This window comes from Peromyscus eremicus, chromosome 10 (genome assembly GCF_949786415.1).
Source record: "Peromyscus eremicus chromosome 10, PerEre_H2_v1, whole genome shotgun sequence".
In the NCBI taxonomy this organism is placed as follows: Eukaryota; Metazoa; Chordata; class Mammalia; order Rodentia; family Cricetidae; genus Peromyscus; species Peromyscus eremicus.
In genome coordinates, this window is record NC_081426.1 from 25,542,734 (window position 1) to 25,566,935 (window position 24,202).

Here is a 24,202-nt window from a genome sequence, read left to right on the forward strand (position 1 = left end):
GTTTTTTTTTTTAAACTTAGATAAATGGCTGGAGAGATAGCTCTGTGTTTAAAGCACGTGTTGCTTTTGCTGAAGACCCAGGTTCAATTCCTAGTACTCACATGAGTTCCTAGCCTTACAATCCTCTGTAACTCCAATTCCAGAGGATCTGACTCATTCTTCTATCTTCTGAGGGCACCGGGCAAATATGTGATGTACATACATACTTGCAGGCAAATACCATACATATAAAATAAAATATATGAATCCATTTTTTTTTTAAGTTAGATAAATATAAAAATAGGAGTAAAAATTAAAACATGGGCCAGTGAGATGTTTGAGCAGGTAAAAGTGCTTGCTTTTTAAGATATGAGTTTGATCCCCAGAACTCAAGCTGGGAGAAGAGAACTGATACCCACAAGTTGTCCTCTGACTTTCACATGCATGCATGCATGCATGCGTGAACCTGCATTTATACACAATCAATAATAATGAGAATAAGTACATAAATAAAAAAATATGGATTCTTAGGGGCCAGTTCTCCTGCTCCCCCCCCCAAAGACAAAAAAAAGAAAATATGGATTCTTTTTCATTTGTTTTTAAAATTAAAAGCTAATAAAGTAGCTGGGCATGATGGAGCATGCTTGTAATTCTAGTACTGGGGAGGCAGAGACAGAAGTATCAACCTTAGAACCAACTGAGGCTTTGTGACACCCTGTCTCCAAAAACCATTAAAATAAAGTCAAAATACTATTTGCAATATCATAGGAGGAAAAGTAATGAGAAATATAAGAGGAAAAACCAAGTAAGGAAAGGAAATACTATGCTAGATTAACTTAGGAAGAATAAGAACAAAAGACATAAAAGTTGGAGCTTCAGTGATGGCTCAGCAGTTAAGATAAAAGCAATGGCTGCTCTTCCTGAGGACCAGGGTCTGATTCCTAGCTCCTACATGGCAGCTCATAACCATCTGTGACTCTAGTTCCAGGGGATTCTATGTCTTCTCTGGCCTCCATTGGCACCAGCATGCAAGTGATGCACAGATAAAACATCCATACGTATTTTTAGAATAAATAAAACTTGTTCTTAAAGTGTCATAAGTGAAAATACTACCACAAGCATAATATAAAGAAATGGAGGAATGAAAGAAAAAGCTGCCATGTTAGCAGCTTCAAATGGCAGACTGCCAGTTAGATGAATGGTGAGGGAGGGCAAGGTCAGCTGTACCTGTAGATTCTTAGCTTTCAGCTTTATGCTGATTTGAGCCTGTATTGGGCGAGTCTTTAATGTCTGCCATAACTGTCTTCGTTTTTATAGCTTCTCTTCTTTGTGTGCCAGAGGCTTCTCATGGCCGGCCACACTTCCATTTTTGGTTGGTGGCCTAGACAGATTTCTCCCACCCCTGTTGACTCCCCTTGGGCCCTAGCTAGAGAGTGGAGCATGGGAGAAGCATCTACAGTACTCAGATCTGCTTGGATGTAGGACCTGTTTCCATACTTTCTAACCCTCAAGTATTGATCATTGGAGCTTCAGAGTTTTCAGACTCCAGTGTACACGGGAGAGGTTCCCCATGAGCCTGATCTACCTACAGACCTCAAGCTCAGAGCTGTCGAACTCTAGAGTTACTGTCAGTTAATGAGATCTGTTTCTGGCCACAACTCCCTCTCAAGCCATCTATCCACCCGGCTGTGGCAGCTTAAACCGTTTCCCTGCTCTGTGGCTGTTTCCTGTTCCAGGTCTCCAGCGTAGCTCAGTTTTAAATAATAGATGTCTGCTAAGATGGTGCCCAGATGCCAGTGGTTATTTTTTAAATCACAAGATCCTTTTAGGATAACTGTTTATCCTAAAATCAAGATGTTAATATAAAAAACCATTAGTAAAAGTGCATTCTACTTTTGTAGAACTTGAAAGTTAATCAGAAGGGACATCTTTCTCTTTTAAAGATATATGTATGTATGTATTTTATGAATATGGATGTTTGTTTGCATGTAGTCTGCACACCACAAAAGAGCTTTAGATACCATTAGACAATTGTTAGCCACCGTATGGGTTCTGGGACTTGAGCTCAGGACCTCTGGAAGAGCAGCCAGTGTTCTTAACCACTGAGCCATCTTTCTACCTATCTTCTTTTAACAAACTTGAAAGTTGCCATAATTTTACAGCTTTATATTTTAAATGAAAGGCTCCCTCTCTGTTTAGTCTTCTGAAAGGCCAATACTCCTTACAATTGGTAGACAGATGGTACCTCAGCTCAGATAGCTTTCTATCCTATTTGAGAGCCTGTTACATTGCTTCTACAACTTTTCCACATGGACCAGATTGAACTGTTCTTTCTTCCTGCTGCTCGGAACATCATCTTTTTATAGCTCATCTTCCGGAAGCATGTGATACCTAGCTTAAAGTCAAGAAAAGTAGTTTAAATGGGGTATGGTTTACAGGGTTGGCCTTCATCCAGGCAATTGGTGTTTCCTGCTCTGAAGCTCATTCCCTAGGGAGAACAGAGTTTTATCTTTCTCTCTAAGCAGTCTGTTGTGCGCTCTGTTTGTTGTGCTTTCTTCTAGCTCTGCCAACATTGTTTTACAGCTTGCAACACATGAGGTTGCACACATGAGGAGCCTGCTGAGTGGTTTTGTCTAGTAAGTTACGCTCTAGGACCATGCACTTCTTTAAGTGAGAAAGATTTTAGATGTAGGTCTGGCTCTATCTTTGTTACGGTCTTAAGGGAGAAAGGACCACATTTATGAGAAATGTGACTAGGTTATAGCTAGGGAGTAGGTGTGCTTTTTTTGTTTTTGTTTTTTGGTTTTTGTTGTTGTTTTGTTTTGTTTTTTTGAGACAGGGTTTCTCTGTGTAGCTTTGGTGCCTGCCCTGTATCTTGCTCTGTAGACCAGGCTGCCTTGAACTCACAGAGATCTGCCTGGCTCTGCCTCCGGAGTGCTGGGATAAGAAGTGTGCGCCACCACCGCCCGGCAGGAGTATGTTCTTATAAATGCCTAGAGTTTCTTTCAATAATGGGGTGTTCCCTGGGATTTCTGGTCACTGGCAGCTAGGGTCCTGTGACCACTTGTCTGATTGCTTATAGTCTGTAAAACCAGAAAACATTTCTTAACCTATTTGCAGTTTGATCTTATCTGAGCTGACACAGTTATCTCACTTGATATGAAGTACCCATGTGTTCCCCTGAGGAACTAGGAATGCATAAATAGCTCCTGTTGAAATTGTGACTGTAGTGTGATAATACATACACTGTCTTAGCTTTCTAAAAGCCAGAAAACTCCCAGGTTCTAAAATGTTACCCAGAAGGTTTCAGATGAAGAATTTAGATCTATGTTATTAATCTTGGTGGTTTTTTAAAGATGAATTTTATTTCATTTTATGTATACTGTCAGTCTGAGTGTGTATGTAAGAAAGTAGTCTGTGTGATTACAAGAAAGAACATGGGCTTTGGGTCATACTAACCTCCCCTGGACCATTTGCCCTCTGAAAAATTGAGTGTATTGAAAGAGCACAGCAATACCACAAAGAGTTTAATTAAGCAACATAACTTTTGTTTTTTGAGAAAAGGTCTTACTTATATAGCTCTGGCTGGCTTAGAATTCTCGCAGAGATATGCCTGCCTCTGCCTCTTGAGTGCTGGGATTAAATGCATGCAGTGGCTAAGATGACATAATTCTTAATCTAGGTTAGTCCTCTTTTCTTTCTGCCCACTTTTTCGTTTTTTTTTTTTTTTTTTTTTTTTTTGAGACAGGATTTCTCTGTGTAGCTTTGGCGCCTTTCCTGGATCTCGCTCTGTAGACCAGGCTGGCCTCGAACTCACAGAGATCCACCTGCCTCTGCCTCCCGAGTGCTGGGATTAAAGGCATGCGCCACCACCGACCATCTGCCCACTTTTTCAACTAAAAAGTTAAATATAGGGGCTGGAGAGATGGTTCAGTGGTTAAGAGAGCTGATTGCTCCTCCAGAGGACCCAGGTTCAATTCCCAGCACCCACATGGCATCTCATAACTGCCTGTAATTCCAGTTCCAGGGGGCTCGACACCCATGGGAAAAACAATGCACATAAAATAAAATTTAAAAAAGTTAAATATGTTATCTATTTATACGTTCCTGCCTCTAAAACAATTTAAATAGAACAGAGCAAAGTGGTAATGGTTTTGTCTTCCATTTTGCAAAATTGTATTTATTTTTTTTGTTTCTGTTGTCTGTCTCTGTCCCTAGGGGAGCATGTAACGTCAAGGTTTAAGAATGAAGTGGAACGGATGGGTTTTGATATGAACAATGCTTGGAGGATTTCCAACATCAATGAGAAATACAAGTGAGTTACATGGATACTTGCAGACTGAGTTTCACAGCCAGTACTTTTAACAGAGTTAAAATTCTCAGGTGGCAAACCATTGAGTTTAAGTACTTTGAAATAGAATTTAGGTACTTTGAAATAGAATTTAGGTACTGTAAGGGCTGGAGAGATAGCTCAGAGGTTAAGAGCACTGACTGCTCTTCCAGAGGTCCTGAGTTCAATTCCCAGCAACCACATGGTGGCTCACAGCCATCTATAATGAGATCTGGTGCCCTCTTCTAGTGTGCAAGGTTACATGGAGGCAGAATGTTGTATACATAATAAATAAATAAATAAATAAATAAATAAATAAATAAATAAATAAATAAATCTTTTAAAAAAAGTTTCTGTAAAACAACAAGGTCAGGAGACTGAAATGAATCTATTCCCCTCGTAAGTTTCTTTGCAGCACTAATCATCCTTTGATCTTTTCAGTTACCTCAAATTATAATAGCCATTTTCTTGATCTGTTTGTGGTTGGCCAGTTTTTTACTGCAGCTCTTCACATGGGCCTAGCCAACAAGTGAAGAACATGGGGTTACAAAGGTGCAAGAGCTTCACATGGAGCTGTTCTCAGAGGCAGGCTGAAGGAGAGAAAAGCCATAGGAACCTGAGGCTACATAGGCTTTGCTGAGTGGAACCCCCTTTCCCTACCCTGGAGCTGCTTACTCACAGTGAGCAGAGCTGACTTCTGAGTAGAAGAGGTATGGGATCTGTTAGACAGTGAGCACAGAACCTCCAGTTCATATGAGTAAGTCAGTCTCCAGGACTGTGAAGCAGTCATCCCACTGCTAAAGAATGAGATCCAGGTCTAGTCTGCAACCTAAAACAATCAAAAGAACAAGACGAGGGATTAGAGAGTAGTTGCCGTGGTCACTGGCCAGAGCTTGAATGGAGGCAGAGGCAAAGTGGATCTGTGAGTTCAAGGACAGCCAGGACTATACAGAGAAACCTTCTCTACGAAAACAAAACAGAACAAATAAACAAAAAAAAAAAAAAAAAAAAAAAAGAGCTTGAATGGGTGTTAGGAAGTTTGTGTAGCTATTCTTAATCACAACCATCCTGTTTCTTTATCTTCTGGAAATTTTGAGCAAGGAAGAAAGAGATGTAGTGTAAAGTGATCAAATCTCCTCTAATGCATAGAACAGAGTAGGGGAGGGTGATGAAGGTAATGGTGTCTTAGTGTTTCTATTGCTACAATAACACACCATGACCAGAAAGCAACTTCAAGAGGAAAGGGTTTGTTTGGCTTACACTTCCATACCTCAGTCCTCATCAAAGGAACTCAGGGTAGGAACCTGAGGGGCAGGAACTGAAGCAGAGACCACAGAGAAGTACTGCTTGCTTACTGGCTTACACTCCATGGCTTGCTCAACTGACTTCTGAACCATCCAGGACCACCTTCCCAGGGGTGACATCACCCATAGTGGGCTGGGCCCTCCCACATCAGTCATCAATCAAGAAAATGCTTATGGGCCAATCCTGTGGAGGAATTTTCTTAAGTTTCCTTCTTCCCACATGACCCTAGCTTGTGTCAAATTGACATGAAAACTAGCCAGCACAGATGCTTTGTGAGTTTTAGTATTAATTTCCATACCTCTTTCAAAAGGAAGATGACCCAGTGATACTGTCCTGTAAATAAAGCCTGTCAGAAGTACTCTGTCTCAGGTCAACAGCTTGACTTTAGAATGTATCTGCCACCTTTCATTTTAAAATGAGAGAGAGAACTCAAGAGTGAGACAGGGGAAGGGGAACGGAGAGAGCAAGCAAGAGACAGTGTCTTTCTCAGTATATAGTTTCTTCTGTAGTGTGTTTCATAGGGATTATGATTAATTGCTTATTCACGTTACTAATTTGGCTCATTGGGATTATTACTGTGTATTGTATCAGTGTAACTCCTGGCTGCACTTGTTGCTTACAATTAGGACATCCTAGTTCAAGTTAGAGATTGAATAAGTTAATCTGAAGAGTTCTTTGGAGATCTGAAATGGTGGGCTTTGTCCTTTTCATGCTTCCTTTGACAAGAGCAGGGAAGACTGAAGCTAAGAGAGGAGACCTAGATGCTTTTTTTCTATAATTTAACTGACTATTCATTCCAGTAGTTTAAAATGACACACACACACACACACACACACACACACACACACACACACATACATACATACATACATACATCAACAGAGAATTATCATGGAGGGTGAGAATGTCCCTCAACTCTCATTGTTTTATTGCTAGATTATCAAATTCCAAAAGGTAGCATCAGATTGAACCTTCAAAGATAATGTGTATAAAATATAAGCAAAATTATGGCTGCCCATTCTGTTAAGGAAACCAAAAACTCAAATATTGCTCCCTCAGTGCTAGTTTTTTTTCTCTTGTGCTAGTTTTTTCTCCTGGGCTAGAGAATGAGTACAGGTCCTTGAACATGCTAAGCAAGCACCCTCACTGCCTTTTTAGCTGGCTTTGTGGTGGCATGAACAGTGCCCCCGCCGTGCTGGCTCATGTCGTGTTCTGTATCCCTCTCACTCCTCATCTTATTCCCTTCCCTTCCTCCTTTCTTCTCACCACCATTCTCTTCTTTCCAACAGATTATGTGGTAGCTATCCACAAGAGCTCATAGTACCTGCCTGGATCACTGACAAAGAACTAGAAAGTGTGGCAGGCTTCCGATCCTGGAAGCGCATCCCTGCTGTCATCTACAGGTAAGCCAGACCAACCCCAGGTTAGGCTGGTCCTACTGCCCCACCACCTGCTGCTAACCTGGCAAGTGCCAGGTGGAGTAGGGTTCAGAGACAGTTCCGGGCAAGCAAGTCCATGCTTCCTTATTGCTGAAGCTGCTGTGCCTGCAGAAAGAAATACACTAGTACTCATTGTGTCCAGAACACTAGCTGGTGGTGTGAGTGGACCCTGATGAGAACATTTTGATAGAAAAGTATCTGGAAGTATTAATTTAAAGCTGGGCGGTGTTAGTGCACACCTTTAATCCCAGACTCCTGAGGCAGAGGCAGGTGGATCTCTGAGTTATTGGCCAGCCTGGTCTACAAAGTAAGTTCCAGGACAGCCAAAGCTACAAAAAGAAATCCTGTCTCAGAAAACTGGGCGGGGGGGGGGGGGGGGGGGGAAGCATTCTTTCTTGTGCTTGCTGCATTTAATCTCAGATGTTTAATAGGGCTTTTGTGTTGAAAGATTGGTGAAACTTAGAGCTGAATGAACTATAATGGTGTTTGTGGTTGTCACTTTGACATATGGAAAGACTCTTGTTTTGAGATACAATTAGAAACAGCAGGACTGGGTGGAAAATTTCAGAGATCCAAGGCGTAAGAGCTGTGTGTGATTTCTTGTGGGGAAACATGTATGAACCTCTGTTAATCCCAGATACAGACCTAAGAAATGTTTCCATCTGATTTAGCTTGCTGACCAATTGCAGCTTTTAAAGTTGCTTTTAGGAGCATGGGTGAGGAGTGGGTTAGAGAAACAGATGATTCTGAGATAGCTTCCCCATTGTGGTGACTCGTGAAAGCTGCATTACTGGCATTCCCTACAGAACTGTAGGCAGCCCCACCAGAGTTTTCTTCCCCAGCAAGTGTTTACTGCTGTTATATCCTTGGAGAGGTGCATATTCTTGTGCTACGAGCATCTTAGAAGTCTTCCTCTTCCCTGCAAGAGGGGTATTTTAATTTAGAGGAAATAGCTATGTATAACAAGTTCTAAGGGGTCCAAATTTTGAAAGGGGTGGGTGAGATAAAGACAGATAGACCTGACTTCCTGTCCATTCTGACTGTGGCACCCTAATATACTCCAGTCTGCTTCTGGTGAGCCGAATGGGACAGGTAATTCTTACGTTACAACGTGCTGTGGCATGTTGATGAGAGCTTCTTAACACTTTAATGTCTTTAAGTGACATTTGGAATAAAGTATATTCTTAGCCAGGCAGCAGCGGTGCACACCTATATTCCCAGCACTTGGAAGGCAGAGCCATGTGGATCTCTGTGAGTTCGAGGCCAGCCTGGTCTACAGAACGAGATCCAGGACAGGCACCAAAACTACACAGAAAAGACCTGCCTCAAAAATAAAGAGAGAGAGAAGAAAAAAAAAAAAAAAAGAAAAGAAAAAAATATTCTTGAGTGCTAGCTTTATAAGTCAGTGACCTTTTTGCTCTTACACAATCATGCTAATTTTTAGGAAGTCATTATTGTGTCTTGTAATGTTAATGGTCTCCATTTAATTTTTCTGGTGTGTATACTTTATAGATTCTGCCCAAGGTGAACCAAAACAATGACTTAGTTAAAAACTGCCCACCAGGAGCCATTGCATTCAAATATTGAGGATCTAGGAAAGTGTATTTCTTGTGGCCTTCCTATCTGTTGAAGGTAAATTCTAATGCCCACCTGAATACAGAAAATGAATGATATTTGCTGTGCTCAGTGGAACCCATTAAGCCTTTCATTTTCATCACTTTTGTTTTCTGACACTACTGGAAAAGTAGGTCACCAAATTGACCTGTCGCTCAAGTGGTGAGAATGACATGGGAGTTAGCAGTGAAAGCTGAAGGGATTTATAAGAATGGGAAAAGCAGCTGGCTGCTGTGACCGACAGCTGTATTAGATCAGCTGCCTGGCATTTGTGAGACTTGCTGACTTGGAGCAGAAGGGCAAGTTCTCTCATCTTCTCAGTAACAGGCTTCAGTGAATCCTGCCCTTAGGCAGAAAGCCTAAGTGTGCTATGTAAGAAAAGCTCCTTAGAATGTGATAAGACATTTAGTTTTTGTTTTTTTTTTCTTTTTCTAAAATGTTATTTTAAAAGGCATGAGTTCTAGGGTTTCCCCCATTCTAGAGATCCTAGAATATATACATAAATGGAATTTTTCATTTTCAGTCTTTGAGAGAAAATAAGATTATAGTTACAAGTTCTTGATTTAGCCCATGCAAATCCAGAAGGCTTCCTGGAGCTGCTCTCTATCCCAGCACATGTATCTTATATCTCTGATCTCCAAATTGGATTCCCATGTTGTTTAGTTTTGTGAGGGGTGTGTTGAAGAATGTTGGGGACACTCCACCACTCTTCAATGCTAGCAGAGGTGATGTATTAGTCAGAGTTCTATTGCTGTGAAGAGACATCATGACCAAGTGTCTTAGTTAGGGTTTTTTATTGCTGTGGAGAGACACCATGACCATAACAACTCTTATAGTTGAAGTGGTTCACTTACAGTTTCAGAGGTTCAATCCATTATCATCAGGATGGGGAGCATGGCAGAGTGCAGGCAGATGTGGTGCTGGAGCTGAGAGTCCTACATCTTGACTCAGAGGCAACAGGAAGTCGACTGACTGTCATACTGAGTGAAACTTGAGAAAAGAGACCTCAAAGCCAGCACCCACAGTGACACACTTCCTCCAACAAGGCCACACCTACTCCAACAAGGCCACACCTCCTAATAGTGTCTTTCCCTTTGGGGGCCATTTTCTTTCAAACCACCACACCAAGGCAACTCTTATAAAAGAAAGCATTTAATTGGGGGTTTGCTTATAGTTCATTATTATGATGGCAGGGATCACAGCAGCTCTCATGGAACTGGAGTATTAGCTGAGAGCTACATCCTGTTCTGCAAGCATGGGCTTTTTGAAACCTCAGAGCTCACCCCCAGTGACATACTTCGTCCAACAAGGCCACACCTCCTAATCCTTCTCACATAGTGCAGTTATTTGATGACCAAGCATTTAAATATATGAGCTTATGGGGCCCATTCTCATTCAAACCATCACATTTTATTCAAACTACCACAGGTGGCAAGATGCCTCTAAACGCAACATTTCCTAGGTTTAGTTATTTGTGGGCTGCAGCAATGATTTCTGAGGTTACTAGCAGCAGTTACTTGACAGCACTGAGCTGAACCAGTACCTGATTAGAACTGTGGAGTTGCTTTAACATAGCAAGATCTTGGGAGGCCCCCATCTGTAGTGCAGCTCATAGCGGCTCTGCGTGTACACATGGTGATCTTTCAAAACACCTTATGCTGTGGGGAGCTTGCGTGACCGTTGACTTAGAGGCAGTTAAAACCATTGCATTTTCATGTAAAATGGAAGCATTCCATGTTTTAGTAGGTGGGTTCATTTACTAGACCTTTTACCCTTTGGTATTTTTCCAAATTCTGTTTGTTAAAGTGGTAAAATGTCTATTTTACCTTATTTTCTTTTTAATTTTCCTTTTGAAGTGATTGTAACTGTCCGGCTTGAGCAATCTTTGATGCAATATCAAGCATTTTGGGAGATTAAGAGACTACTGCTACTTGTAGTGACCCAGTTGATCCTGAAAAAACTAAGACCCAGGGTGAAGAGTTCCTGGCTCAGTGCTAGGAAACCTTGCAGAGACAGAGGATGCTCAGGAAGTCTCCACCATCCTCTTCTGGGAAGTTTGCAGTCATTCAGCTCAGTGATTCCCCAGCCTATTAGGGAGGCACAGCAAGAATCCATTGGATTTCATGTCTTTTGTTTCATTTGTGTGGGAGCCAATGAGGTGTTGGTAATAATGTACTGTTAGCTAACTTGCTGCTCACATTGAAGGAGGATTGAAAACCTATAAGTAAACTGTTCTAGTGGGATTTGATTACCACTAAATTAATTTATTACTTGTGAATTTAAGGACTAAAAACAAACTTGTCTCAGATTGTTCCCTAAAGAAGAAAATGGAGTACTGTGTTCTGTGTAAACACATTTGTACTATTTGTATGCAGATTTGCATGTGCATATTCAAGAGCATTTTTAAAAACATGGGCATTTTCTTCAGGATATAGAATTGGTGGACCTTTTTAAAAAGTGTTTATTGGGGCTGAAGAGTTGGCTAAGTGGTAAAGAGCACTTGCTGCTCTTTAGATGAATGGGGTTTGGTTACTAGACCCATATTGGGCACTCAACAACTGCCTGTAACTGCAGCTCCTAGAGAGCCGTTGTCCTCTTTTGGCCTCTCCTTCCATACACAGACTCACCCATATACACAGAAATAAAATATAGAACAAAAATCTTTTTGAAAGACTTATAAAATTTTATTTAGTCATTGATTTATTTATTATGTGTGTGTGATGTATATGGGCACACATGCCACAGCACGTGTGATACAACTTTGTGGAGTCTAATAGACTCCACATGAGTTCAGGGATGGAGTGCAGGTACCAGGCTTGCTCAGGCATGTCCTTCACCCACTGAGCCCTCCATCTTTATAGCCAGATGATCTTTAAGTATGTCAATACAATTTAGCAACTTTTAGTATATTACATTTAGAGTTGTATGACCCACCTCTGCAATCAATCTTAGTATATTTTCGATACCCTGCAAGAAACCTCATATTCATTAGCGGTCGTTCCTTACTTCCCCAACTGCTCTAGCCTAAAGTATAACCCGTAATACATTGTTTCTCTAGATTGATCTATTCTGAATATGTCATATAAATAGACCCTTAACAATGTGTCCGCTGTGATGGGCTTATTTCACTTTATTATGTGACACATTCCAATTTATAGATGATTTAGCATGTGTTTGAACTTTATTCCATTTTTACTAGTAAATATTACAGTTCCCAAACTTTTTAATTGACATACTGGAAAACACCTGAAATTTTAATAGCATCTCAGCATAGACTCTGTTTGGAAAAGGATCTGTCAGAGTGTGGTTTAGTGGGATTGTGATTTCTTCCTTCTACGAGCCTGAGGAAGGAAGCATGGCTGGGTCATTGAGTGCTGTGCCTCTAGTAAGAATAACTTGTGACTCATAAAGAAGTCCACTGTGGGCCAGGTGAATGTTCCAGTTACAGAGATGGGAAATGTTTGAAAAGAATCCTCAAGCCAGCAGTAATGAGCATGGGTACTGCAGTGGACCCTCAGAAGTGAGGCAAAACAATTTGTTCTATAATTTAGCATCTAATGTATTGGATTCAGTATCCGAAATGAAGAATTTGTATTTAATTATTACATAGTAGAATTGGAATAGTATTCATAATTTTTTAAAAAAGCTTATTTCCCAAACATAAAGGTTCAGAATATCTAAATTATGAATGTTAGTTCATTTTCTCTGAGAATATTCATTTATCATTTGTTGGTAACTTTATAGAGGACACTATATAGAAGGATGTAATTGAGAAAGTTATGTAGGTTTTGTTATTCATTTTTGTCCCTATTAATACTGCAAGGATTTGAAACCAATTCAGTATTTACCTGGTGTCAGGCTATTCATTAAAGAACTTACAATCAACTACCATACTTCTTATTTGAGTACAGAGCATCAGATGGGGGCTTTGAAATAGCAGTTATTGTCTCTTGTCTCCACACAGGCACCAGAGCAATGGAGCTGTCATTGCCCGCTGTGGACAGCCGGAGGTTAGCTGGTGGGGCTGGCGAAATGCTGATGATGAACATCTGGTGCAGTCAGTGGCCAAAGCCTGTGCTTGTGACTCTCAATCAAGTATCAGCAAGGTTTCCACTAGGAACAGTTGTCGGGACTTTCCCAATGGCGGAGATCTTTCTGATGTGGAGTTCGGTAAGGTGCTCTCTAGGCCCATGGCAGCAGTTTTTAGAAGCACCTGGGAAGCTGTTCTTAAAGTGGCTTTTCCCTAGAAGACAATGTTACTTTGGGTTTTTTGAGACGGGGGTCTCTGTCCTGGAACTTACTATGTGGATTAGGCTGGCCTCAAACTCACAGAGAACCACCTGCCTCTGCTTCCTGATTGCTGGGACTAAAGGTATGTGCTACCACACCTGGTTATAGAGTTACTTTTGTAAAAGAGAATTCAGTGAGATTGTTTGAGGAGTGGCAGGTCTTGACAAAGCCCTAGAAGACCTTTTGTTTCAAGCTTGATTTAAGAACCCAGCGTTGTCTTACATGCTATCATGACAATTGTAATGAGAACTTGGGTGGTCTCCAGTCTACAGAGAGAAATACCAGCTTCTATGAAAGGACTCCAGGGGTAGAAATGGGAGTAAGAGACTGGGCAGTGTGGGTCTTCATGGCATAAATCCGTATCAGTTCTAATCAGAAGGCAAAACAGGGTAGACGGAAGCCAATTCTGTGTACCAGGGTCTAGTTAGGAGGCTTTGTTGATTGAGTTTCATTTTGTCTGTTTTTACTGGTTCTAATGCCTCTGGTTCTAATTTTTCACAGTTCTAGGAAAGCTAGGCTCATTTAGTTTTTACCCTCTTCTTGATGTCTGCAGATTCCTCTCTGTCAAATGCTTCAGGAGCAGAAAGTTTAGCTCTCCAGCCACAAAAACTTCTGATCTTGGATGCACGTTCCTATGCAGCAGCTGTGGCAAATCGAGCCAAAGGAGGGGGCTGTGAATGCCCAGGTGAGAGCATGATCTGCCCCTTGATAATCTGTCCTCGTCACTGCAGCTCACTTACAACCTAGACTTAATTTAAAATAAATGACAAGGCACATTCCTCACTCTGCATCTAGAAAGCCAGGGCAGCTCTTTGGGTCCTTGACATTTGTGTGCTTTGGACAAGGTGCAAATCATCTTCCTCCTCTGTGCCAATCTTTGGTGATAGGAGAGCTGGACTTTCCCAGGTCTGCTAGTGCTGCTGTCGAGGCTCGCTCTCAGTCTGCTCTTCTAAAAGCATTGTTGTCTCTCACAGTACAAATGTGAATCCTTAGATCCTAGCACACTTGCCCTAGACTTACTAGAAATCAGTGGTCAGGCTGGAGAGATGGCTCAGAGGTTGGGAGCACTGGCTGCTTTCCCAGAGGTCCTGAGTTCAATTCCCAGCAACCACATGGTGACTCAAAACCATTTATAATGAGATCTGATGCCCTCTTCTGGCCTGCAGGCATACATGCAGGCATAAGTCTTGAATGAAAGGAAGAGAGAAAGAAAAGAAAAGAGGGGTGAAAATGGAGGTGGTAGTAAACATAGAATCCTAGCGAGGTGCCCTTTCTGAATCTGTCATGCCCCTGCTGTCTGAGTGCTGCCACTTTGCTGCTGTTACATTTGCTCATGTGATCCTTATTTTGAATGTATTTATGTTTTTTTTTTTTTAATGTTTTTCTCTCCAGAGTATTACCCAAACTGTGAAGTTGTGTTTATGGGAATGGCAAATATCCATTCTATCCGGAGGAGTTTCCAGTCTCTACGACTGCTGTGCACACAGATGCCGGATCCTGGGAAGTAAGCCCTGGGCTTTCGTTTGTGTGCTGCTTCCCTTGTTACTGCTTGTGTTCTCTCTCTCTCTCTCTCTCTCTCTCTCTCTCTCTCTCTCTCTCTCTCTCTCTCTCTCTCCTCCTCCTCCTCCTCCTCCTCCTCCTCCTGCTCCTCCTCCTCCTCCCTTCCTTTCTTAACAAAACAACAACAACAAAAAACAAGTTTGGAGGTATTCTTCAGTTTTGTTTTGTTTTAGTGAACCTCAGTTACACTTTCAGTCTCTGTGGATATTCTTCCAGGCTTAGGAGCCAGGCAGCATAGAACATGAGCTGTTGAAAAAGCAGTCTAGCTCTTCTGGAGTTTTTTTTTTTTTTTTTTAACTTATTTTTGAAATTAAAATATAATCACATCATTTTCCCCTTCCCTTTCCCTCCAGCTCTTGCCATGCACCCCCATTTGTTCCCTTTCAAATTTATGACCTCTATTTTTTAATTATTGTTACATGTGTGTATATTATATAACTACTACCTGCTCCATCCATTTATCGTATATTTGTTTTTTTAGGGCTCACCACTTTGTATTAGATAATCAATTGGGAGCTCTTCCGTGGGAAGATGATTTCTCCCAATCTCATTACTCCTTAGTTAGCCTATAGTTTTTCGTCTAGGCTCCTCAGCCCCAACTGATACATCTGTAACCAGTTCTGCCACGGGGCTTTAGGATGTGCAGCACAAAGTAGATCTCAGCCCTCAGAACAGAAGCAACACATTCTTGTTCATGGGACCGCTCCTTTCTCTTCTGCACTGTCTTTTAGCCCAAACTGTGTAATTCTTTGGTCCCTAAACTACTATAGTAACACTTGCTGTGAATCGAGGTGTCTTACTGTAAAGTCAGTTTACACACACACACACACACACACACACACGCACGCACGCACGCACGCACGCATGCACCCTGCCTATATGTTTGATTTTCTCTCACTATAAGTATTACCCAGTTATGATGTAGTTCTTTGTCACAAGGGTGGGATCCTGTGAGATCAACCCTTTCCAAGTCAGCATGTCTGTTGGTGGTATACTTGTTCAGATCTTATTAAGGCAGCCATATTGTTGAGGTCTCCTGAGTGAAACTTCTCTATCATTTCTAGGAGACACAGTCTCACAGCAGATTTCCTGGTCCTTTTTGCTCCCTCTTCTACAATGTTCCCAGAGCCTTACGTGCAGGAGTTGTACTGAAGGTCTATTGATCGGTGCTAGGCACCCCACAACCAGTTGTTCTCTAGATTTGACCAATTGTGATTTTCTGTAATAGTCTCCACTTGTTGCAAAGAGAAGTTTGTTTGATAAAGGGTGAAAATTCCACTTATCTGTGAGTTACTGGATAAGTATTTAGAATTCAGTTGGGAATGATGCTGGTTTAATAGTGTGGCGATTGTAGGTTCTCATTAAGGTCCATGATCTCATTAGCCTTGGGTAGGTGGCTAGTTTTCCAGTACCAGTCACGAGTTCTCTCTTGTTGAGCAGGCTTTAAGTCTGGTGGTTATTGCTAAAAGTGCCACTGCTCTACTTTTAGGGATTTCATGCCATGCTGGTCATCGTTGTGGTTTATAGGCATCACAGCTGGCTAGGATTGGTGGTAGTTTCCCTCCTTTTGAAGCTTGTATAACCCCTTTAGGTACTATGAAAGCTAGTCTACGGGAGGAGGCTTTTTTTTTTTTTTTAACTTGGGTGCTGAAGGACTCAAACTCAGGTTGTCATACTTGTGTCGAGCATTTTACCAACTGAGCCATCTCTCCAGTTTCTCATTATGTTCTACAAGTGTTAAACATGTTAGGCTGGTTTTGGGGTTGTTTCTTTGCTGTTTTTACACTTTAGCTTCCATTTCTAAAGTAAGCTTGCTCAGTAATAACATCCTAATTTCTGTTGCTTATTGGAAATGAATGGCTGGGTGGGACCCTTTTCCTCCCACTGGGTTGCCTTGTCCAGCCCCGATGTGATAGTCTTATCGTAGCATGTTATGTTGTTTTGGTTGATGTCCCTGGGATGCCTGTTCTTTTCTGAGAGGAGACAGACTGAGGATGGGGAGTGGGTCTGGGGGGAGAGGGGAGGGAGGGGAAATTGCGCTCAGGATGTAATATATGAGAGAATAAAAAACAAAAAACAGGAATGGCTGGAATTTGCAGTGAGGAAGGTAAAGTAATACCCCCTCTGCAAGGGGATTGTTTGAATACAAGATAAATTAGGAGCAGTGCTCTGTAAAACAAATATGAACAGATAAATATTTAAAAGCCCCTCTCTATTATTTCAGGAAGCCAGAGATGTGCCAATGAAAATAGGATTTTCTCTTTTAGGTGTTTGTGCTGAAACCCATAGTTGTTTCCTTGACTCCTGTCAGTAGGATCCACATAATCACATCAAGTGTGTCTGTTCTGTGTTCTTAAGTGAATTTATTTATTTACTTATTTATTTATTTTGGTTTTTCAAGACAGAGTTTCTTTGTGTATCAGAACAGAGATCCCCCTGCCTCTGCCTCCCAAGTGCTAGGACTGAAGGTGTGCGCCACGCCACCGCCGCCCAGCTCCTTGTGCTGACTCTTGGTAAAAAGTAATTAAATTGGTGGGTGGTGGTACTGCACGCTTTTAATCCCAGCACTAGGGAGGCAGAGGCAAGGGTATCTCTTTGAGTTCAAGGCCAACCTGGTCTACAGAGCAAGGTCCAGGACAGCCAGGCTACACAGAAACCCAGTCTTGAAAAACCAAAAACAACTAACCAACCAACCAACCAACCAACCAACCAAGAAAGTGATTAGATTTATCACAGTGGCAGTGAGCCCTGAGGATGAAGCAGTGTCCTTTGGAGAGATGGCTCTTAGTTAGGGTTTCTAGTGCTGTGAACTGACACCATGACCATGGCAACTCTTATGAAGGAAAACATTTAATTGAGGGGCTTGCTTACATTACAGTTCCATTATCATCATGGCAGGAAGCAAGATGGCATGCAGACACTGGAGCGGAAACTGAGAGCTACATCCTGATCTATAGCCAGAGAATGAGATTCTGATCTTGGTATGGGCTTTTGAAACCTCAAAGCCCACCCTTTTTGACACACTTCCTCCAACAAGGCCCTAACTTCTAATCCTTTTAACCCCTCCAAATAGTGCTACTTCCTAGTGACTAAGCAATCAAGTATGTGAGCCTCTGGGACCATTCTCATCTAGACCATTGCAGTGACCAGAGAACAGCTGCTTTCTTTCCTTTGAGGAGTGTCCACTGCATCTGTCACTTAGCTCCAGGGCCTAGCTAGTTCTCTCCCCTAAGGTAAGGACTCTGTAGAGATGTGTCTTTGCCTATGTGGCTTAATTGCTCAAGATCCCTTTTCATGTAAAATAAATAGACTAGATCAGTATTGAGTAGTCGCTAATACCTCCCATATACTTAAGTTATTTCTTTAAAAACTTGATTTTTGAGGTCAGAAAGAGGATCAGTGGTTAAGAACACTTGCTGTTCTTGCAAAGGACCCAGGTTTGGTTTCCAGTATCCACATAGTGGCTCACAATTGTCTGTAATTCCGCTTATAAGGGATACAATGCCCTCTTCTGACTTTCAGTGGAACTGTGTGCTAACACTCGCTCACATACCCGCCCGCACCCCCCCCCATGCAAAACATGAAGTAAAAAAATAAATATTTAAAAACAAAACTTTATTTTGAACACACAAAAAATAATTAGCCTCTTCCCTGTCCAAATGAATGGAGGATTTGTTAAAGAAATAATGTTTTGTATTTGGGTATTTGAATCTCTCTTATGGGTAAAAAGAAGCTATGGCAATGATGGGCACTGTGAGTAAGCCATCCATCCGGGGCTGTGGCAGGCTGGGAATGATGTGGTTCTGTTCCAGTTTGACATTAGCACAGAGGAGTGCTGTGGTATCCCCTTTGGTGGCCGACTGCAGCACAGCTTCTCTCCGGCACAGACTCCACTGGCTGCTAGTTCATAAGCATTTAGTCAGGTTGAAGAGAACTCTCCGCCGGAGTCTTGTTTACTGCTTCTTCAGCAGCAGGGAGATAGTTTAATTATTCATCTCTTAAGCCTTTTGATTTATTTTAAGGCAAAAGAGAACAAACAACCGACCTATCAGGAAAGTATTTTCAGGGTACCGAGGATACACTTAATTTTGAGATAGGAATTCTCAAAATTGAATTTTACCAATGGCAAACTTAGACTTCATTAACTAGAAGGACTCTTCCCTTATGCTAGGGGCTAAGCTTGGGGTACAGCAGTGATGGAGACAGTGTCAGTCTCTGAGCCAGTCGAGTTGTAAAAGGCACTTAGAGACTGTTGTGTTGTCGGAGGCCTGGCAGGAATGAGCTTAACAAAAATTCCCATTCATTCCTTAGGTTTAGTAGACCAGCGTTGTGCTAGAGGCCTCATCTAGACCTTACCTGGACAAACTCGTCTCAAAGATCCTGGACTGTTTTTATTCCTTCTCTCTGTGTTTAAATGGCTAGACTTGTAGCCTTAAGTCACAAATCTGGCCACATTTGGGAAAAATCGGAACTTGTTTTTGGGGAATGAGGGGTGGAGGAAGAGATGTCAACACAGTTGGGGGTGGTGATGGAATATGTAACCTTATGCCAAAGAGACAATTCTTTTTTATTTGATAACCCCTAAAGGATTTTTTAAGGGGGGGGGGTCCTTTCTGAATCCAATCTGAATTAACTCAGTAGTGATACTATGTAGCCATTGTACCACTTTTCATGACTGTTCATCTCATTGGACTTACCTAGTTTTAGTCAATAAGTAGTAAAGACTTAACAGTGGTTGGTGTTTGGACATGGGTGATAGGTAAAGTTTGTACCATTCTTGTGTGTGGCATCCAGCTTACATCTCATCCTAGATGTATTTGTATATATGTGTTTTCTTTATTTTGTTGTGAGGTCAGAGTTGATAGTCATTAAATAGCTTCTGTAAAATCTCTTAGGGGTCTCAGAAGTGTCCATAGGAGCTATTTCTTACACTGTATGTACCTGTCTAGCATTACTCTGTCCACCCCACCCCCCTTTTGGCAAATTATCTGTGGAGAGCTAGGTGTGGTGGTATATACCTGGGAGTCCAGCACTTGGAGGCTCATCTAAGAGAACTGAGTTCCAGATCAGCCTGGGCTTTATGACAAGACCCCTGTCTCAAGCTAATAAATGTGCGTGAGAGAGAGAGAGAGAGAGAGAGAGAGAGAGAACCAGGATTGGGGTATAGCTTAATGGTAGAACCCTTAACTAATACATGCAAGACCCTGGCTTTCATTCCCACCATCGCAGGAAAAGAAGGGAGGGGGGATGGCTAGGGAAGTGGAGATACGGTTCAGTGGTTAAGAGCACATACTGCTCTTGCAGAGGCCCCAAGTTTGGTTCTTAGCACCCATATTGTAACTCTAGCTCCAGGGGATATGACAGCTCTTCTGATCTCCTCAGGCATCTGCACTCACATGCACACCACCTCCCATACACATAGTTACAAATTAAGAATAAATCCTTTTAAAAAGTTCCAGGTGCAGTGTGGCATTGTTAATTACAGTCTTTTTTCTAAAGTGTCCTCTCGTGATTGTGGAGCTTAACTCTCTCGTTTGGGCTTGCTTTGTAAATAGACTTTTTTATCACTATAATTAGAGGCAAAGGTCTTAGGTAATTGCTTTTTAATTTGATAGGCATTGGACACGATACCATAAAATCATCAACATAGTATTTCCTTATCTTCCCCTTTTGTATAGTTGGCTTTCAGCTCTTGAGAGTACGAAATGGCTCCATCACCTGTCAGTGCTCTTGAAGTCGGCACTTCTTGTAGTGCATGCTGTGGACCGCGATCAACGCCCAGTGCTAGTGCACTGCTCAGACGGCTGGGATCGCACGCCCCAGATTGTGGCCTTGGCTAAGCTCCTGCTGGACCCTTACTACCGAACAGTAGAGGTGAGTGTGTCAGGGGAGGGAGGGAGGGAAGGAGGGAGGGAGGACTTCAGGAGAAGTTGAGGAAACCGTTAGGAGGGTTGCATGATCGGTGTGGGGACTGAAAGTTAGGTCTGTAAAAATTGCCAATTTGTTTTAATCATGCCTCCTCCCCTTAAGCTGTATGGCTAGGTGTCTCTTGCTAGTTCTTCACCTTGTTCACTGGAACACGGTTTGGCTGAAAGGTACCAAGGAGACAGAAATGTTTCTTTTGCAATTTCTCTACTTAAAAAGATTTGTCTACCTCAGGAAAATGGGTTTCTGCAAAAGAATGTCCACATGCTTATGATGGTGGGTCTAGACAGGACCACACAGAATTCTGGAGAAAGAACATCTGCTCTGAAATAACCTCTGTGGGTTAAAGATAGAAGAACAAAAGCATAACGTGACATAAAATACAAATATTTATAAAATTCGGTGCTGGGGAAGGATTTTTACCAATATGGCTTTGTAAATGTAACATCAAAGGCAAAAAATAAAAAAAGAGAAATGTGGGTAGGCAGGTAGCATTTATGTAGTAAATGAGAGAGGCTGCATCAGTGTTCTTTAAGTGAATACTGAATGGAGTTCGTGAGTTGAGACATTTGTGTAAATGGGTGTGCCATTAGGGAGGGAGCCTTTGGCTCTGAGCCTGGGCCAGAGGGACTTACCAGGAGGCTGTTAAAGGAGATGGCTGTTGGTGACAAGAAGCTCAGGATGTCACAGGTGATAGATAGTACTCCACAAATAATCTCTCCTTGGTGCCTCCCTGCAGGGTTTCCAAGTCCTCGTGGAGATGGAATGGCTGGATTTTGGCCATAAGTTTGCTGACCGATGTGGTCATGGGGAGAACTCAGACGACCTGAACGAGCGTTGCCCAGTGTTTCTGCAGTGGCTTGACTGCGTTCATCAGCTTCAGAGGCAATTTCCTTGCTCTTTTGAGTTCAATGAAGCATTCCTTGTGAGTTTGGACTTAATGATTCTACATTTTGGGAGCCACCTACACTCGGGGATGTTAATACAAATGTTAGTGGGCCATTTTCACCCAAAACTATGCATTTTTCACATTTAATTGGGAGTGACTGCTTTATTTAAAAGCAATAGCAGTTAACTGGCATTTTCTTTTTCACTCAGTGAATCTAGGTGCACCAGCTTTTCCTCTGTAAACATAGTTTGTTTTAAACTTGTCTTCTAAAGTGTATGGTCTAAAAAGTAGTTAGAAATAGAAACAATCTGAATGTGCCCTGCTCCCCTCCAGTCCTTCTCCTGTGCTGTCCACCATGCTTTCTACTCCCTCTTCTTTGGTGGAAGATGTACTCTTCCTGTTTCAGCCCCTGGTTCCCTGTCCTTCACTCTGCCTCCTGCATTAGAATGTCTTTGATGTAGAAGTGCTGGTGGTTGGGGTAAGGCCCTGCAATTGGCAATTCTGAAGAGCAGGCCATATTAACTGCCTGTGCACACACCCCCGTATCCTTGAGTGAGCTGAAATGTTCTCAGGGATGTCATGGTGAGTTGTGCAGTTGGGCTGACCTCCTTCCCAAGACCATGTGTCCTACTGTGTGATTTTTGCCTCATTGGACTTGCGCAGGTGAAACTGGTACAGCATACCTATTCCTGCCTCTTTGGAACATTCCTGTGCAACAACGCCAAGGAGAGAGGGGAAAAGCAGACTCAGGAACGGACATGCTCTGTGTGGTCACTTCTTCGGGCAGGCAACAAAGCTTTCAAAAACCTACTGTATTCATCTCAGTCAGAAGCCGTATGTACCTTTCAGTCCGTCTCTGTGATCAGCAGAAGGGATTTGGGGATGGGGTCGCATGTGGGAGCTGGTTTGAGTAGTGCCTATTTTTGTGAAAATATGTCTGCTGTATCAAGATCTTGGTTCCATTTTTCTATTTTACACCATTCTGTCTAAGCAAAGCCTGTTTCCTGATCATCTCTGGCCTGCCCATGACCAAGCTGGGTTCAAGGTGGTTTGGTGTAGTGCGCGTCTCTACTTTGCCACCCTAGACATGCATCATCACCAAAGCTCACTATATTCCTAGCATGTTTCAGCTCAGCAGAGGGAAGGCACTAAGCTCTTTCTCAGATGCCTTTTATGGCTAAGAAGGGTCAGCCACCAGGTTCCTGTTACTGTCCCCATGAGCCAGGCAATGGGACCCACTGCAGCTTCTGTCTTGACACAAAGCTCTTTCTGAGGCTGGCATCTGTCTGTGATTTTTTTCACATGGAGAACTGGTAGATCTTTTAAGACTTTGTTTCCCCAAAAGAATACCTTCTGCTAAGCAAAGAAAAGAGGCACTTACGTTGGTGTACCAAAATATATTAATGTTCTCTTTGTCAGATGAATTTTAAGCCCTTAGAAATCAAAGCAGGTTAACAATGAATACACATCTCATTACAGTTAAAAGATGTATGCTGCTTCTCCTTCCTTCACTGTGCCTCCTGGGGAAGTGGCAATAAGGGAGGGAAATTCTTTTATTTTCACATGATTAATTTAAGTGATTCTATAAAACAGGTTTGACAGTATCTGCTGAAGCTGAGCTTTGAGGAAACAGACGTTCACCATCTAATGGAATGATTTTTATGCAGTAAATCAGTCTGATTAAAGTCGGTAAAGATCATCTGAGATAATTAATAAGTCAGACTTTAAAAGATTCGTTAGATTTTTCATGCTCACAAGAGGCTCTTAAGTGGAAGCTGTTGCCAAACAGACCCCATGGTTCTGTACCTGCCCTCTTGGGAGAGAGACCTTCCTCTACTGTCTCAACCTCCTTGTTGATCTGTGACCCAGCTGTGTTGAGTGGCCCACCTGGGTGTGTTTGTTCTTGCTCCTTATTTCTAGACATTTCTAAGAGACATAAACCTGTGTCCTCCTCTCTCCTCAGGTACTATACCCCGTGTGCCATGTGCGGAATCTGATGCTATGGAGTGCAGTATACCTTCCCTGCCCATCTCCATCTACTCCCACAGATGACAGCTGTGGACCATACCCAGCCCCAGGCACCAGCCCTGATGACCCCCCCTTGAGCCGGTGAGCCTAGGGCCGATGCCACGAGTCACGTATGGTGGTGCTCTCTCTCTCCCTCCTTCCTTCTCCCTACCCCCACCTTTCCTTCCCTCCTTCCCAAGCTGACCTCATACTTGTAGTGATGTGATTTACTGACATGAACTGTCACATCTGGCTGAAGTTTAGCTGCTGCTCTTTTGTTTGTTTGTTCTAGTTTTTGAGACAGGGTTTCTCTGTGTAGCCTTGGCTATCCTGGAACAACCTTGTAGACCAGGCTGGCCTTGAACTCACAGAGATCCACCCACCTCTGCCTCCTGAATGCTGGGATTAAAGGCGTGCACCACCATTGGCAGGCTTTTTAAGACAAATGGTAAGGCCTTATTTCTGGAAGTGAGTTGGGCTTGGCGCTACATTATTCTACTGCATGCACTGAGAAGTTTCTCAGTGAGCGCATTCATTGTGTCTTTTGTGACTCTCTGGTTTGTTTACCCACTATTCTTTGTGCCCTTCTGAGGCTTAAAAGTCACATGTGAGATGAGAGAAATTTTGCTTTTGCCACTTGTGAATTAGCTTTATTAAGATCAGAGTGATAGATAATAAATGAACTTAAAATGTATAGTACAAAGAACCGGCAAGCTACTTTGCCACTACCTGAGAGACACAGAGCATCATGAGGAGTGCCTGTTGAGGCTGTAGGTGCAGATCAGTTGGTAGAATACTTGCATGAAGCCCTGGGTCTGAGCCCCAGTATTACATAAACCTGGCACGATAGCACATTTCTGTACT

The 24,202-nt window shown here is 42.3% G+C and overlaps 1 protein-coding gene across 4 annotated transcripts in view; it reads left to right on the plus strand.

Annotated features, from left to right (window-relative positions):
- The window catches only part of Mtmr3 (myotubularin related protein 3), a 134,326-nt gene that overhangs the window by 97,641 nt on the left and 12,483 nt on the right, over nucleotides 1-24,202 (plus strand). For all 4 annotated transcript variants that reach the window (XM_059275564.1, XM_059275565.1, XM_059275566.1 and 1 more), the window contains exons 8-16: nucleotides 4,198-4,294; nucleotides 6,904-7,017; nucleotides 12,632-12,837; nucleotides 13,511-13,642; nucleotides 14,350-14,461; nucleotides 20,196-20,391; nucleotides 21,182-21,367; nucleotides 21,995-22,165; nucleotides 23,295-23,440. In XM_059275564.1, the coding sequence (XP_059131547.1) occupies nucleotides 4,198-4,294; nucleotides 6,904-7,017; nucleotides 12,632-12,837; nucleotides 13,511-13,642; nucleotides 14,350-14,461; nucleotides 20,196-20,391; nucleotides 21,182-21,367; nucleotides 21,995-22,165; nucleotides 23,295-23,440 (1,360 nt within the window). The remainder of the gene's footprint in view (nucleotides 1-4,197; nucleotides 4,295-6,903; nucleotides 7,018-12,631; nucleotides 12,838-13,510; nucleotides 13,643-14,349; nucleotides 14,462-20,195; nucleotides 20,392-21,181; nucleotides 21,368-21,994; nucleotides 22,166-23,294; nucleotides 23,441-24,202) is intronic.